Raw genomic sequence first — 16,530 nt, 5'->3', positions numbered from 1 at the left:
GAGAGGGGAGAGGGTCAGAGGGAGAAGCAGACCCCCCGCTGAGCGGGGAGCCCGATGCGGGACTCGATCCCGGGACTCCAGGATCATGACCTGGGCCGAAGGCAGTCGCCCAACCAACTGAGCCACCCAGGCGCCCTAAAATGTAAAATATTTTTAAAAGATGAAAAATACAAAGGATCATAAACCAAATACCCATATTCTCATCACCCACAATTTGACAAATACTAACATTTTGAAATGCTAACAGAGACTAAGATTTTGAAATACTTATATCAGAATTTCCAGAACTAGAGCACTGTAGAAAGCATAAAACTCCTACCCCACCCATCGTATTCCTCTCCATGCCCCCCAAACAATTTACCGACATTGATATGCATCCTACCTAATTATATATTTATACTTTTACTATATATGTACAGATTCATTAAAAACACATAGACTAATTTGGTATAGTTTTAAAATTTGTGTGAATATCATTCCTATCACTTTTTCTTCTCAATTTTATATTCTGGGAAACTATTTATGTTCTCTGTGTACATCCAGTTCATTCATTTTTAATTTCTGTATAACATTCCATTTTACAAGTAAGTAAGGCCTACACTCTCCCCTTCTCCTCTAGTGGCCCGGTACATATCCTCTTACTTTTTACATTAAGCTTTAGAATAAAAAACATTTAGAACCTGAATGAACTTTATTTTATTTTTTTAAAACTATTTCTTTCTTTTTTTTAAAAGATTTTATTTATTTATTTGAGAGAGAAAGAGAGCACATGAGAGGGAAGAGGGTCAGAGGGAGAAGCAGACTCCCCGCCGAGCAGGGAGCCCCATGCGGGACTCGATCCTGGGACTCCAGGATCATGACCTGAGCCGAAAGCAGTCGCTTAACCAACTGAGCCACCCAGGTGCCCTTGAATGAACTTTAAAGAACATGTAGACCATGGGGAAATAGAGAGGCTGTGTCCTCTCAAGGTCACATAGCCAATCAATGGAAAAAATGGAATTAGAATTTGGTAGCCTGATACCCAGCACAGCACTCATGCAACTTCCACAGGATTACATTTCAATTCTAGAAATCTATATAAAACTATATATAGAACCTTCTCTATATAACTGTGTATATCCATGTCCTATGTAAAAATAACATAATAGTAGAAAAGAGAACAAAACATTTAAGTTTTCCAGGAATAATAAAACTATTAAACTATATAAACTGTGGTTTTAACACAGCATAAGTAATATTGTAATGATTATAATAGTTCTTTTCCCACAGTCTGCTATGTATTTTTTTTAATTGAATGCTCTTATTCTAATTCAGACAACAGCCCTGTGAATCAGATATTAATTTTAGGAAATAAGTCTCACTCAATGTGGAAGAAATATGGCAAGGCAAGGAATGACCCAAGGCCAGAAGACCATTGAGGAAGCTACTGTGGTCCTCCTGGAGAGAGGTGCTGAGGGCCTGGACTAGGCAGTAATGAAGGAGAGTGGATAGATTTGAGAACTATTTTGGATAGATTGTACCTGGGGTCCAGGGATGGGATCTGTGTCATCTTTATTCCCAGTTGCTGCCTACATTTTTGCCCATTTCCCTGCTGATTTGAATCCATGCATTAGGGCTATGCCACCCCTTTTCCCCCTGCTCAGCATCATCTGCTAACTTCCTAGTTGTTCCTCATCATTCACCAGAGGCTTCAATACATGACTAAGAGTCTTCCTCTACTTCAATTCCTGCCACTTCCAAGGTGATGTGAGTGTTCCTGTGGCACCTCATCTAAAAATCTGACCTCTCAGTTCTGACCTTCTCAGCTCTGATGACATTCTCCCTCACTCTACTTTAGCCAACCAACCCTCCTTATCATTACTTCTGCAATCATTACATCAAACACCCCATTTTCTTTCTTTCGTTTTTTTTTTTTTTCAGCACAAAAAGGTGTTTTTATTAAAGCACAGGGGCAGGATCCTTGGCAGAAAGAGCTGCTTCAAATATCCCATTTTCTTTCTACGACCTTCTGTTCTAGTCAGATTCTTAGGCACCCCTAGTTTACCTATTCTTCAACGTCATCGGAAATACCAACCCATTGGCACTTCCCTTCTCTTAGTCCATTCTTGTATTTCTAGCCTTTTTTTTCCCGGCATAGAGCCCATTTTTTTTGTTTGTTTATTTTTAATTTCAATAGTTTGCCAACTAGTATCTTGAATGTCTTTGTCTCTTGGCCTTTCTATCACATCTGCCTGGAAGAATTACAGCCATGAATGGATCCAGTCATCATCCTTCCCACCTTCTCTGTGCCAAGCCAGCTGAGCATTAATGAAGAAAATCACAAAAGAGCAGAAATTGGTATCTCTTTCTATTCATGGTTGTCAACCTCAACTGGGTGGCCCCCAAAACTTTAGGACAATCTTCTACATTTTACTACTTTCCTCAATGACAGTTTCCTACTGTCCTCACCTTTCTCAACTCTGACTCACCTCCCCACTCCCCAGCACCTTCTCAGATAATTCTTTTGGGGGAGGAACTATAGCCTCATACTTCACATAGAAGAAATTCCTTCAGAAATCTACCATTGAATCTATAACTCTGATTGCTTTTGCACCAATCTTCTCTTATTTCCACCTGAATCAATTAAAAGCATGTCTCTTCTCCCTTTCTAGCATTATCTGTGCTTGGATCCTATCGCTTCCCATTGCACAGACTTCAAGAATCTATTGGATTATCCCTCCCAAATATTGTATTTTTGATTTAGTACTTTGTAACATCTTTCAAACGTGTTCTAGACTCTTTTGTGTTAAAATTATTTAAAAAAATCATAATCACCATAACCAGCTTCATCCCTGAGGATTCTGTTCTAGTGTCCTTTCCACTTGGGAGGGTCCCCTGGCACACCTGTTTGTACTCAGTGCTGATTTTCTATGCTTGCAGGGCACATGCCTCTGTCCAAGTATCTCTCATACTGGGTGTTGAGTTCAGTATGCAACTGGACTGGGAACCGATTAAAGGCAGACACTATATCTTATTAATCCTTGGAACCTAGCAAAGTGCTCTGTGGGCACAGTGCTTCAGTGAGTGAGGTGAAGAGATCTCTTGGGCTCATAGGTGTAATGTTCTTAGGAGTATGGGGTACAGCTGCACGGCTGACTGGAATGATGGATGACTGACTAGGGAAGGATTCAGAGCCCTTCCATCCGCCACCGCACTGAGAAAGTTAAGGGTGAGTTGTGGAATTAAATAGTTTGGGAAATTCTATCAGAGATAGACCAACGGAGAATCTCAGTATCTCCACACTGCCTGCAATCTTTCATGCCCAATTTCTTTTCACTTTTATTTTATCCTCTTCTTACGGGCTCCTCCTCTCCTATTTTCTACTTTCTTCCTCAATGTTTCTTAAGAAAAAAAGGAGCAATATTGATTTTCTGACTCCTTCATATGACCTTTCCTTCTTGCGTCCCTTGGTCTCCGTCCCACTACTTTTTTTGCACCCTGTCGCTGATTTTCTCCTTTGGAGTGAAAACCAATTTCGTGTCTGTGTGGTTGTGTTCTGGGGCCTCCAGCAGAGGGGTGGTGGGTTAATACTCCTGGCGGGAGTCCTTAGAACATACAGAGATAACGAGTTTTGTACCGGAAAGCAGATGACGCTCGGCTCAACACTCCTCACTCCCCTCCGCCTCCGGGGCCGCACGAGCCCTGCGGGATCCCGGGACGAGGCTCCGCCCCGTCGGCCGCTGACCGGGATTGGCTCCCAGGGGCCGGCCCCTGGCCAATCAGGCGCGGGGGCGTTGCCCCCCTCCCCCGGGGCGGGGCTCCCGCCTCTCGCTTCCAGCTGCTCGGGTTCCAGGCGGCCCAGAAGCGACCCCTTTTTGCTCCCGGTGGGTGCTGGCCCTCGTCTCCCGACCCAGGGGTCCAGGCGGGACATGGCCACGGCCACTGTGGCAGCAGCAAGACGAGGCTTCTGCCGAGCCCGTCCGCTCCTCCTCCGGCGCGGTTACCAGACGGAGAAGGGCGTCTATGGCTACCGGCCGAGGAAGCCCGAGAGCCGGGAGCCCCGGGGCGGCCTGGCGCGCCCTCCAGGTCTGGGATAGGGCCGGGATCGTGGGCGCAGGGTCCGGGGAGGCAGCGGGCCTCCCCGACAGGCCTGAAGTGGGGTGCTGTTGTGGGGGAGGTCGGGCTTCTGGGGTCTGCAAAGTGTGCTCAGGCGGGTGGGGAGTAAGGGGAGGTGAGGGGCCCAAGGGAGGCAGGCATGGGTGTTGTCAGGGTCAGGGTCATAGTCTGTTGAGCCTCGGTAACTGGGGAATCTTGAGGTCGAGGTCTCGGCCTTGGTTCCACGCTTGGGTGATCTTCCCAGCGTTCGTGTTCCGACTGGTTTTGTGAGGCCTTGTCTTTTCTATTCCTTGGATGTAAACTTGTGGCAACTTAGCGCTTTGCGAAGGCGGGGCGGCGGGGAAAAAAAAAAAAAAACCTCCCAGCTCCTCGAGTTTACTCAAAGATACATTTCCAGGGCCATCTCGAAGGCTCGTGCGAGCAGAATGTGTGGGGATCACGACTGTACTGCGAGGGTGAAGGGAGCAGTTAGTTGGTGGTCTTGGACCACAGCATGGTATTAATTATTTGTAAATACTCCCTGACCTAACTAGCCTTTAACTTTAATTTCAGAGTTTTAAACTCCTTTCTGAATTTAGAAGTATGTTACTGGTGCTTTAATGGATTAGGAGAATGAATATCAGTTCTTGAGACCTCTCTTTGCATGCTCATGTGCAAGAGACCTATTTTGGGTATTTGGTTTTTGCTGCAAAATTGCCTATGTTTTCTTTTTTTTAAAATATTTATTTATTTATTAGAGACCGCTGCTCGCGCTGGTGAGTGAGGGGAGGAGCTGAGGGAGAGAATCTTCTAGCAGACTCCTCCTGAGTGTGATCCTGCCTCCTGGGGCGCCATGACCCATGAGATCATGACTGAGCCACCCAGGTGCCCCCAAAGTTGTCTATATTTAATCCTCACAGAGAAGAAGATGAATACAGACTGATTATTAGAGGAAGATCATTTGGAATCTTCAATCCAGCTATTAGGTTAACAATGAAGATCCTCTTCATCATATAAGAACCCGAACTTTGAATCTTATATTACGCATGGGGACCTCAGGGGACGTTAATAGTAAACCTGATTTCGGGCGCCTGGGTGGCTCAGTTGGTTAAGCGACTGCCTTCGGCTCAGGTCATGATCCTGGAGTCCCGGGATCGAGTCCCATATCGGGCTCCCTGCTCGGCGGGGAGTCTCCTTCTCCCTCTAACCCTCTTCCCTCTCGTGCTCTCTATCTCTCATTCTCTCTCTCTCAAATAAATAAATAAAAATCTTAAAAACAAAACAAAAAAAATAGTAAACCTGATTTCTGTCTCTTGGATGCAGTGGGATTTCTTTAGGGAAAGCATTTTGGCCAACTAGATTGTTAATCCCTTGAGGGTAAGACTATTGATGTCTTATTTCACTTTGCAAATCAAGTGTCAAGAATTTTATATGTCAATTATTCTCAAACGTTTAAGTGTATATTCAAATCACTTTGAGATGATTTTTATAAAATGCCAGTTCCTGGGGAGCCTGGGTGGCTCAGTCAGTTGATCATCTGACTCTTGATTTTGGCTTAGGTTGTGATCTCAGGGTCATGAGATGGAGCCCGGCATGGGGCTCCAAGCTCAGCAGGGAGTCTGCTGGAGGTGCTCTCCTACTCCCTCTACCCCTACCCCAGCGTGCTCTCTCTCTCAAATAAATAAATCTTTTCAAAAATAAAATGCCAGTTCCCAAGCATCCCCCCACCCCAGGGTTCTAATTCAGTGGTCTGAGATCTGGTTCAAAAATACAGATTTTTATCAGGCATCCCAGGTGATTCTCTAGCAGAAAGTTCATAGCCAGCTATGGCCAAATACTGTTACAGTCTTAAGGGATGTATATATAGGACATGTTCGACAATCTCTTCTTCATTTAAAATCATATTAGTGTGTACTCAGTGCACAATTATTGTGATCTTGTTTAAGATTGTTTCTCTCAATTGGGTCTCTATTTGACTTTTTTTTAAGATTTTATTTTTAAGTAATCTCCACATGCAAACATGGGGCTCGAACCTATAGCCCCATGATCAAGAGTTGCATGCTCCACGGACTGAGCCAGCCACGCGCCCCTCTATTTGATTCTTAATAACAGCCTGACAGCTGAAAACAGCCTTGCCTTGGAAAAACCTGGGCCAGTGTTTTTTTGTTGTTTAGTTTTTTGTTTTTTTTTTAAAGATTTTCTTTTTATTTATTTATTTGAGAGAGAGAGATGGATAGTGACAGAGATAACGAGAGAGAGCACAAGCGGGGAGGAGAGGGAGAAGCAGGCTTCTGCTGAGCAGGGAGCCCAACGTGGGGCTCGATCCCAGGACCCTGGCATCATGACCTGAGCCGAAGGCAGACACTTAACCAACTGAGCCACCGAGGCACCCCATGGGCCAGTGGTTTTTATTTTTTATTTTTATTTTTTTTTTAAAGATTTTATTTATTTATTTGACAGAGAGAGACAGTGAGAGCAGGAACACAAGCAGGGGGAGTGGGAGAGGGAGAAGCAGGCTTCCCGCTGAGCAGGGAGCCCGATGTGGGACCCGATTCCAGGACCCTGGGATCATGACCTGAGCCGAAGGCAGATGCTTAACGACTGAGCCACCCAGGCGCCCGGGCCAGTGGTTTTTAACTGGAAGACTGTATCCACATTATTTTGGGAGCTTTGGGCTGGTGTGGTTTGAAAATTATCTCTGGGGTTGATTTTATATATAAACCCTTCCCTCCCCCTTCATCACCAAATTGTCCACCCACCTCCCAGTAATGAATTTGCTCTACTGTGAGGTGCTTGGTGACCTTTGAAAAGTTCAGTATTGAGTTAGAACTGCAGGCCAATGGTGGCCTCTTGTGGTATTGGGAGGCAAGAGTGAAATCAGTGCCTGGGAACAATTGTTGCATGGTTATAGGATCTAGCTTAAGGAATTTTGTTGCTAAGGGCAATAATTTTCTTTTCATTCTTCTTATCTTTTAACTACTCTGAATAAGACTGAAAGGCAAGTAGACCACCCTGTAACTTTCTTCAAAATTACCGATGCATGCAGATCTTTGGCAGGTTTTTCTTCTCTCTGTTTCAGAATTTACTCCATTATTTTGTAGTGACTCTGTAGATCACTGTCTCCTACTAGGCTGGGTAGGAGAAAGGGGGAGGAGAGTTGGGTCTGTCACTTCGAGTAGCATCTCCCTGGCCAGAACTTGGTCAGTATATATCTGCGAAGGAGACTGGAAAGCATAATTTTTTAAAAATTTATTTATTTGTCAGAGAGAGAACACAAGCTGGGGGGAGGGGCAGGCAGAACAGGCAGAGGGAGAAGCATGCTCTCCACTGAGCAAGGAGCCTGAAACGGGGCTCGATCCCAGGACCTTGGGATCATGACCTGAGCTGAAGGCAGACGCTTAACCAACTGAGCCACCCAGGCGTCCCTGGAAAGCATAATTTTTATTTAGGGTGGCCAGGTACTAGCTAAAAATTATGTGGGGAAAATATTGGAAAAAAACTAGTAATCACCACACTCCACCCCTCTGACCATTCAAATAACCTAAGCTTTTCTTCCCATACATAGAATGTATTCACCTCCTTTCTCCTCCATTCGGTTTTTTTTTTTTTTTTTAAGATTTTATTTATTTGTTAGAGAGAGCGCGTGGGCTAGAGAGAGAATGAGCAAGGGTACAAGCAGGGGGAGCTGCAGGCAGAGGGAGAAGCAGGCTCCCTGCTGAGCAAGGAGCCTGATGCGGGACTCCATCCCAGGGCACTGGGATCATGACCTGAGCCGAAGGCAGACGCTTAACTGACTGAGCCACCCAGGCGTCCCTCCTCCATTGGGTTCTTGACTGCATCTCAAAGTCCCTTATGTCCGGAGAATGTAGAGTCCTCTCTGTCAGGGCTGGCCGGGTCTTCTCATGCTCTGGAATTTTATGAACTGCTACACACACCCTACTGACACATTCAGTATACAAAGAAAACTCTCATCTGGGAAAGGAAAGAGGGAACTACAGCAGTCACTATTCAAACCAGTTATCAAATCCTGTTGGAGGGGAATGATAAAAGCTCCTTGATGTGGCTACGTTGTAAGTTCACTACAGGCCCCTGGCTTTGCCTTCTGTCTTCCTTCAACCGTTGTCTTCTGTGGCCATCTCTGACGTGAACACTGGGGAGTGTGCCGTCCTTGGGAGCTGCATACCTTCCATAGCCCACTTTATTTTGGTAAGGTTAGGAGCCTGAGAGTTACTTTAGGGGTCATCAATTACAGGTATTTTTTATGACGAGAACTGGGATTTGTTTGGCAGTACAATTTTCTTTTTCTTTCTTTCTCTTTCTTTCTTTCTTTTCTTTTTTTTTCTTAAGGTTATTTGTTATTGTGAGGGGGGAGGGGCAGGGAGAGAGAATCCTGAAGCAGACTCCCTGCTGAGCACGGGATTCCATCCCAGGACACTGAGATCCTGACCTGAGCTGAAATCAAGAGCCGGTCGCTCAACCGACTGAGCCACCCAGGCGCCCAGCAGTACAATTTTCTTTTAACAGTCATAGGTCTGCAGTCTTTTTGCCTGTGGTCATTCTATGAACAAATTGCCTTCAGTCAAAGATCTTATCTAGACCTACTTTTTAAGCCTTGAAACCTCTGGTCTTTTATTTACTGCTTCTGTGCCCTACCCACTCAGCTCCCTAAACTTAATGTGCTTACCTTGAGACCATCTAAAATAATAGTGGGAAGGCAACACCCTTTATTGGACCTTGCAGGCTCAGCTGGCTCCCATTGTCTAAAAGTGTGCTTTCTAGAAGGTACTTGAGGAAGGGTTTGCCTGTTCTCTTATCTCCTGCTGAGGCAGCCTCTTCTGGAACCACCTTTTCTTTGTTTTTTTAGATTTTATTTACTTATTTGAGAGAGAGAGAGAGAACAACCCCGGGGGAAGGCAGACTCCCCGCTAAGCAGGGAGCCCCACATGGGGCTCGATACCAGGACCCCAGGATCATGACCTGAGCCAAAGGCAGACACTCGCTTAACCGACTGAGCCATCCAGGTATCCTTTGAACCGCCTTTTCTAAGTGCTTCTAATTTCCCAAACTTGCCAGGATCTGCCTTTTAGGTACAGAGGCCTCCTGTTAGCAGAGCTGAATTTCCCTCCCCGGGCTTTCCTGAAAGTGACAAGAAACCGTGATCACATGCTACTAAGCTACAGCCCCGTGGACATAAGTCTGCCCACAGGATATCACAGGGGACAGTTTTACTGCGTGTTTTGTCAGACAGCAGAACACAGTGCTCATTAGCTTTCTAGTCTGAAATGTCTGGTACCTGGCACCCACTGTCGGACTGCTAAGCCAACGTCCTGTGTATTTTAGGCTCTGGTACGGTAGCCACCCACCTCGGGTACCAAATTGTGTATTAGATAGGCTAAGTTCAAGGGCCATGTCAGAGACCTGGAATAACAGTGACTTAAGTAAGATGACCAAAGGTCTGAGCTGTTACAACTGCTTTGCTCTGCAAAGCCATATGGGGTTCAAGCTCCTTCTGTGTTGTTTCTTCATCATCCTGTGGGTGTTGCTCTCTACTCTGGTCTGGAATGGGTCACCATTATATCCACAGTCTGGCCAGTAGGACAGAGGAAAGGGGGAAGAGAACACCTCTCCCTTTCAGGACAAGACCCAGAAGGTGCAGACATCAATGCTACTACCTTCTCACTCATCAGAACTTACTTACATGGTCAGCTGGCTGGCTGCCTGGGGGGCCGGGTCGTGTATCTTTATTCTGGGTGGCCATAATTCGACTGTCTGTTACTATGAAAGAGAAGGGAAAATGGATATCGGGAGTTGGGGGAGTCTCTGCCACAGATGAACTATAGAAATCTGGGGAAGCAACCCACCTTCAACTTTTTCACCTCATACTTCATATCAAATTTTGAGCACTGTGTTTCTCAAAGCCTTGCTTTCTTTCTGTTTTCACTATGGGGATCCTAGTCTAGGCCTTCAATTCTGGTCTGCTGAAAAAAAAAAAAAAGTTTAATTCAGGTGTTCCTAACCAAGGTCCATGGATCCGTATGAAAAAGTTTCAGAGGGTCTGTGGACTTTGCACAACTCTGTGTGTCTAGGCAAAGAGCCTGTAGGTTTCATTGAATTCTCAAAGAGATGCATGACTTCACAAAGATAAAACTGCTAGCCTCACTGGTATTAAAATTTGTAGCCTAGTTCCTGTCTGGCTTAGTCTAGTCTTTCTGAAACATTGGTTTCATTGAGTCGTTTTCTTTTTCTTTCTTTCTTTCTTTCTTTCTTTCTTTCTTTCTTTCTTTCTTTCTTTCTTTCTTTCTTTCTTTCTTTCTTTCTCTTTCTTTCTTTCTTTCTTTCTTTCTCTCTCTCTCTCTTTCTCTCTTTCTCTCTTTCTTTCTCTCTCTCTCTTTCTCTCTTTCTTTCTTTCTTTTTTTTCTTTGAGTCATTTTCTTAACTCAGATGTCCAAAGGCTCTACTTTGCCTCTCAGAACAAAATCCAGATTCTTTAGCTTAATATTCAATGCACTTCATGTTTCCTGACGCATTCTGCCTTCTTTCTTACCTCTCTCCAACATAAATTCCCCCACGTTCTTTATCCTATATGCCTTTCCACTTCTTAGCCATCTCCATTCCCATCTCCTCCGTGACATCTGTCCAGACAACTCCAGCCTATCCTAATCTGAGCTCCTTCAACTCTCAGTATGGGACCCCTTGGACTCTACTGAACGTTTTATGACTGTGCAGTTTTGTGTAGGGACCATCCGCTCACATTGTAAGATCCTGCCTGGTGAAGACCTTGTCCTACATTCCTCTCAGCTCCACAGTTAACTGAATACTTATGAAATGATTTATTCCTACTGAGAAATGGAAATATGATTCTGTATATGCAATTTATTTATAACATTTAGTGCATTGAATTTTGCATGTATCGCCATAACACCGAGTATCAAGAAAGGAAGCACCTTTGAGATACATTGGGTAATGTACTGTATTACTATGTTTTAGAAAAAGTAATAATTTCTTTTTTACTGATGAACACAACGAAGACTTGCTGGGGTTTTTTCTTAAGTTCCATTTAAGTGTGTACTTATGGTCAGTTCTATTAATTAGAACAGGAGTACATGGTTTAATTAACTAGCCTGCCAGTTGTCTTAAAAGGTACCCTCTTGGTTGAGAGGAATGATTGAGTTGGTGTGCTGGATCATGTATACAGCTTTTTGGTATTGGCAAAGTTAATCAAAGGACAAGCCCTACTGAAAATGGACACCTGGCACCCTCCCATAGGAAAGGTGACATAGTGAAGTGGGAGGAGGTATGATCAAAGTTGTGGTGCCTTGCTCCTCCTCTTTGCCCTTCCTTCATCAGCGTTCTTTCTTGAAATATTTATCTTGGCTGAAAATCAGTGCCTGCATAGGACGACTGCATCATTTGCTAAGACTTCCATTACATGGAGGCTTTAAGGAGATACTGAATTTGCTTCTAGTAACCTCTTAGATGGCAGTGGTTTCACTAGTTAAAATTTGACCTACGATTAGTGTTTTTTGTAGCTGGCTATTAGTAACAGCTTGTACTTTAGCCTCTGTAAACCTCAATTCAGGTAAGCTTGAATTTATTTATCAACAGTCCCAGTTGAAAATGGAAGAGTGCTGATTCATGAGTATAAGTTTAATTATGGAGGATTTGGATTGCAAAAAATGGCGGAAATTAGGGACCAGCAGAAGATGGGAGCTATAGGATTCCAAATAGTGTTGAGTGATTACTGAACTTGGCATTGAGCTTTAATGGTTGAAGTGAGGTTGTGGGTATGTTGCGTATTAGAAATAGCGGGAACCTTTACTGGAGTCATGGGAAAAGTAGTTGAAGAAAATCTTATTGCATTAGGGATTTTTAAAAATCTCAATAATTCTGGAATACAAATGCAGACCAAAAAAGGCTAATGACATTAGCTCTTGTACTTTTTTTTTAAGATTTCATTTATTTATTTGAGAGAGAGAGAATGAGAGACAGAGAGCATGAGAGGGAAGAGGGCCAGAGGGAGAAGCAGACCCCCCGCCGAGCAGGGAGCCCGATGTGGGACTTGATCCCGGCACTCCAGGATCATGACCTGAGCCGAAGGCAGTCGCTTAACCAACTGAGCCACCCAGGCGCCCTCTTGTACTTTTTAAAAAATTTTTAAAAACAATTTTTTTTAAAGATCTTATTTATTTGAGAGAGAGAGAATGAGAGATAGAGAGCACGAGAGGGAAGAGGGTCAGAGGGAGAAGCGGACTCCCTGCTGAGCAGGGAGCCCGATGTGGGACTCGATCCCGGGACTCCAGGATCATGACCTGAGCCGAAGGCAGTCGCTCAACCAACTGAGCCACCCAGGCGCCCTGTGCTTTTTTTTTTTTTAATGTCCCAGTGATGTCCAGTTCTCTCATCCCTTTTGCTGTAGGCTCTGGACCTTCCTTTTCAATTTTTGATGTGGTATAATGGATAAAAGACTGGATTTGAAGTCAGATACGCTTGAGTTCAAATTCTACCTTCTTCACTACCTATGTGACATCTTGCAATGTCAGTTTACTCTTTGAGCCTCAGTTTACTCTTCTGCAGCTAAGGATACCTATTTCAGTGTTGTAAGAGTTAAGTGCTGTGTGTGAAACTCTGAGCACAGTGTGTAGCAGAAGTTAGTTCTTGGGGCGCCTGGGTGGCTCAGTCAGTTAAGCATCTGCCTTTGGCTCAGGTCAGGCTCCCAGGATCCTGGGATTGAGCCCTGCATTGGGCTTCCCTGCTAGGCAAGGAGTCTCCTTCTCCCTCTCCCTCTGCCCCTCCCCCCCTTGTGTGCGTGCGCATGCGCGTGCTCGCTCGCTCTCCATCAGACAAATAAATAAATAAAATTTTTTAAAAAAAGTTAGTTCTCGTTATCATAACTATCAATCTGTGACACTTACCTATCTTGGCGGTGATTTAGGAAAGGATCGGGAGAAAAACAGAAAGGACCAGAACAAGGATTTTTTTGTTTTGTTGTTGTTGTTGTTTTGTTTAGTGTTTTTTTTTTTAAGGAAGAAATACCCGGCGAAATAAATTTATTTAATAACGATACTGTGTTTGAGATGGAAAGAGAGGGTATGATATAAAATGAACTCGGTTGCACAGCCTAGGTCTGCATTTGCTGTACAGAATATAGTATTGTGGTACAAAGTTTTGGTTTTCAGGTGGTTATCTGTGAAGTTCCTAAGCTGAAGCTGTGAGGCAGGCATCACATTTTAATGGGGTTCAGAGGGACTCCAATTATGAAATTCTCTTTCTTGGAGTCTTCAGTCATTTTATCCAACATTCCCACGTGCTATAAGCATATGCTGCCTTGAGTGGAAGATTATTGGATCTGATCTGGATATTTTAGGGGAGGCTACTTATGACCGGATGATGAGAAAGAACTCTACTGTCTTTACGTTTAAGTACTAAGTTTAGTTTATTTGCCTGTGTACTTCATGATGGTTAGTATGAACCCTTCCCGAAAATCAAACCCTTTCGCGCCCCCGCTGTGCTTGCTTACGGAGAGAATAAAGTCACTGATGTAGATATCCCTGTCATATTTTTTTTTCACTCCCCTATTAGCCTAGGTTCTTTTGGTCACAAGCAACAGAAACCAACTGTGGCTATCTAACGCAAAGAGGGGACTTTATTTGAAAGATACAAGGGTATCTCCCAGAACTGAAGGATATGTGCAGCAACCAAGACTCAGTGGGGGGAAGAAGACCAGAACTAACTCAGGGAATATTGGCAAAAGCTGCGCATGGGCCCACAGGGCGCAGCTGTTAATGTACTCAGCTCCTCTGCCCCCCATAATGTGAGTCGGCGGTCCTCGAGACCACCCCCACATTTGGAGATTCACCAGAAAGACTCATGGCACTCAGCCTATAGTTGTATTCATGGCTCAGATTTTTTTTTTTTTTTTTTTTTTTTTTGAGCACAAGAGGGAAGAGGGGCAGAGGGAGAAGCAGACTTCCCGCTGAGCGGGGAGCCCGATGCGGGACTCGATCCCAGGACTCCAGGATCGTGACCTGAGTCGAAGGCAGTCGCTTAACCAACTGAGCCACCCAGGCGCATGGCTCAGATTTATCACAGTGATGTAATAAGGATACATAGCGGGATCATAATGGGAAAAGGCACCTCTGGAGCCACCTTTGTGCAGGCTTTCTTATACTCTCTCCCCCATGAGGAGTGATACGGAATGCTCTCCTCTTCAAGTAACATAAACACAGTAATGTGCGATGCTGCTAACCTGGAAGTCCATTAGAAGCTCTGCACCCAAGGTTTTTATCGGCAGATGTTCATGTAAGCATCCTCTGCGTGTGCCAAAATTCCAGACTTCCAGAAGGAAAGCAGGTGTTCAGCATAAACCACATTGTTTGCGCAAACAGGAGGCATAGTGAACCACCCTTATCTCCCAATCCCGGGTCATAAAGTCCGGAAAGATTAAATCGGACCCACCTCGACTCTGGTGTCTTTGCAATCCGTCAATTGGGAGGGAGGCAGAAGGGAATGAGATGGACATGGCCTCGGGAACCCACTTCCTGGAATGGGAGGATGCAGTTCTCAGAAAAGAGGGGCTCTAAGGAAGAAGGATCCGCAGCAGCTCTTGTACTGTACATCTGAGGGCCCTGGAAAACTTTCCTCCTGAGGGTTCTGTGACTCTTATAATACGCTGACTCTCAGGACTTCACTCAGTTCATAACAAATGTTTCTTGAGCTTCTGCTCTGTGCCAGTCTCTTGAGCCAGAAGCCTGCCTTCAGTATCTTCCATTTCATTTTGAAGAAGAGTTGTGTATATGTGCTGTTGTTTTCCCTATTCTCTGTGGCATCTTAAGGATTTAAACACCAAATTAAATTCTTCTGAACTTCTATAGATACCCTAAGTACTAAATTGTTTGGGTGGTATGATGCCTAACATGAAGATACTCATTTTTCTTTTACAGTAATCCCTTGGTTTATTTATACAGTGATAGGAAGTTATTTTTATGAGAAATATATATATTCAATTGCGATGCTCGCATCCTTTTAAATCTTTAAATTTCACTATTTGCTACAAAAATAATACAGGTGAAGCACTTTTATCCAGTGCATTTGAAACTAGAACACATTAATTTCATGTCAGTTAATTTCAAAAAGGGTTATTAAAGCAAGGAGTATGATAAAGAAATGAGAGATGCTTTAAGTATTTTAACATATATTTATTTTTTTGTGTTTGCAAATTTTTAAAATTAAGAGCACTTACGGAAGTAATCTGAATACAACGTCTCTCTAGATTTTTATGATTTTCCCCCTAATATTTTACTTTCTCCCACAGCGACAGCCATAGGAACAAATATAACTGATTCTTACAGGCAAGAGGTCCACTGGTGGGGACAGGTATGCCAGGTGCACTGGAGAAAACCTACTAATCAAAAGTTTTCAGGGGCACCTGGGTGGCTCAGTCGGTTAAGCATCTGCCTTTGGCTCGGGTCATGATCTCAGGGTCCTGGGATTGAGTCCCACATCCGGCTCCTTGCTCAGCGGGGAGCCTGCTTCTCCCTCCCCCTCTGTCTGATGTTCCCCTTGCTTGTGCTCTCTCTCTCTGTCAAAATAAATAAATAAAATCTTAAAAAAAAAAAAAGCTTTCAGAGTGCAGGAGGCAACAAGTCAGTTAAATGGATACAATTTAAATTAAAGAGCTCTATACATGTTCACTGTGGAAAACTTAGTAAATATGATAAGCAAAAAACCAAAAATCAGGAATTTTAATATAGAATAATCCCTAAGTTTTTGGTCTACTTCCCTTGCATATATGAAATATATATACACACATACATATATATAAAGTATATAGATATTAACATGCTATATAGACTATGTAATGAAATATGCATTATGTGTTATACACATACACTTTAACAAAGAACAGCCTCATGCTATATATACTGTTTATAGTCTTTTTTCGTCTACATATACTGACACTTTTCCGTTAAGCTTCTCCTACAACATTGTTTTGTAATGGCTGTTGGCAAACGGAGATTAGTTGACAACACTGTGTCGTTGTGCCTCAGAGGACCAGAGGTTTGCAGAGTTAGAACACTAACATTTCAGGGCGCCTGGGTGGCTCAGTCGTTAAGCGTCTGCCCTCGGCTCAGGTCCTGGGATCGAGCCCTGCATCGGGCTCCCTGCTCGGCGGGAAGCCTGCTTCTCCCTCTCCCACTCCCCCTGCTTGTGTTCCCTCTCCGGCTGTCTCTCTCTCTCTCTCTCTGTCAAATAAATAAATAAATAAAATCTTTAAAAAACCCCAAACAACACTAACGATTCAGGAATGCGAAACGATAGGGGAATGTCCCATGAGGAACTAGGAGGCTTCGACTCCACCTTCAATACCTGAGAGGTGGGTGTGGTGATGAGTAGCTTCACCTCCTGCTGTCCTCCGGGGGCTGGGGGTGGGGGTGGGGGGCAAGCAGTTTCCAGTTA

At 44.1% G+C, this 16,530-nt stretch overlaps 1 protein-coding gene across 11 annotated transcripts in view; it reads left to right on the top strand.

Moving 5' to 3' along the window:
- The first annotated feature begins 3,803 nt into the window (after positions 1-3,803).
- DHTKD1 (dehydrogenase E1 and transketolase domain containing 1) overlaps positions 3,804-16,530 on the top strand; it is a 56,134-nt gene continuing 43,407 nt past the window's right edge. For all 11 annotated transcript variants that reach the window (XR_003519973.2, XR_003519976.2, XR_003519975.2 and 8 more), the window contains exon 1: positions 3,804-4,065. Coding sequence is in view for 4 of the 11 variants with exons in the window: in XM_027594537.2 (XP_027450338.1) it covers positions 3,909-4,065 (157 nt within the window). In the remaining 7 variants the exon portion in view is untranslated. The remainder of the gene's footprint in view (positions 4,066-16,530) is intronic.

The sequence above is a fragment of the Zalophus californianus genome, chromosome 9 (genome assembly GCF_009762305.2).
Source record: "Zalophus californianus isolate mZalCal1 chromosome 9, mZalCal1.pri.v2, whole genome shotgun sequence".
NCBI classification, from domain to species: Eukaryota; Metazoa; Chordata; class Mammalia; order Carnivora; family Otariidae; genus Zalophus; species Zalophus californianus.
Note: the sequence above shows the minus strand (reverse complement) of the source record. Positions and strands in the feature narration are given on the sequence as shown.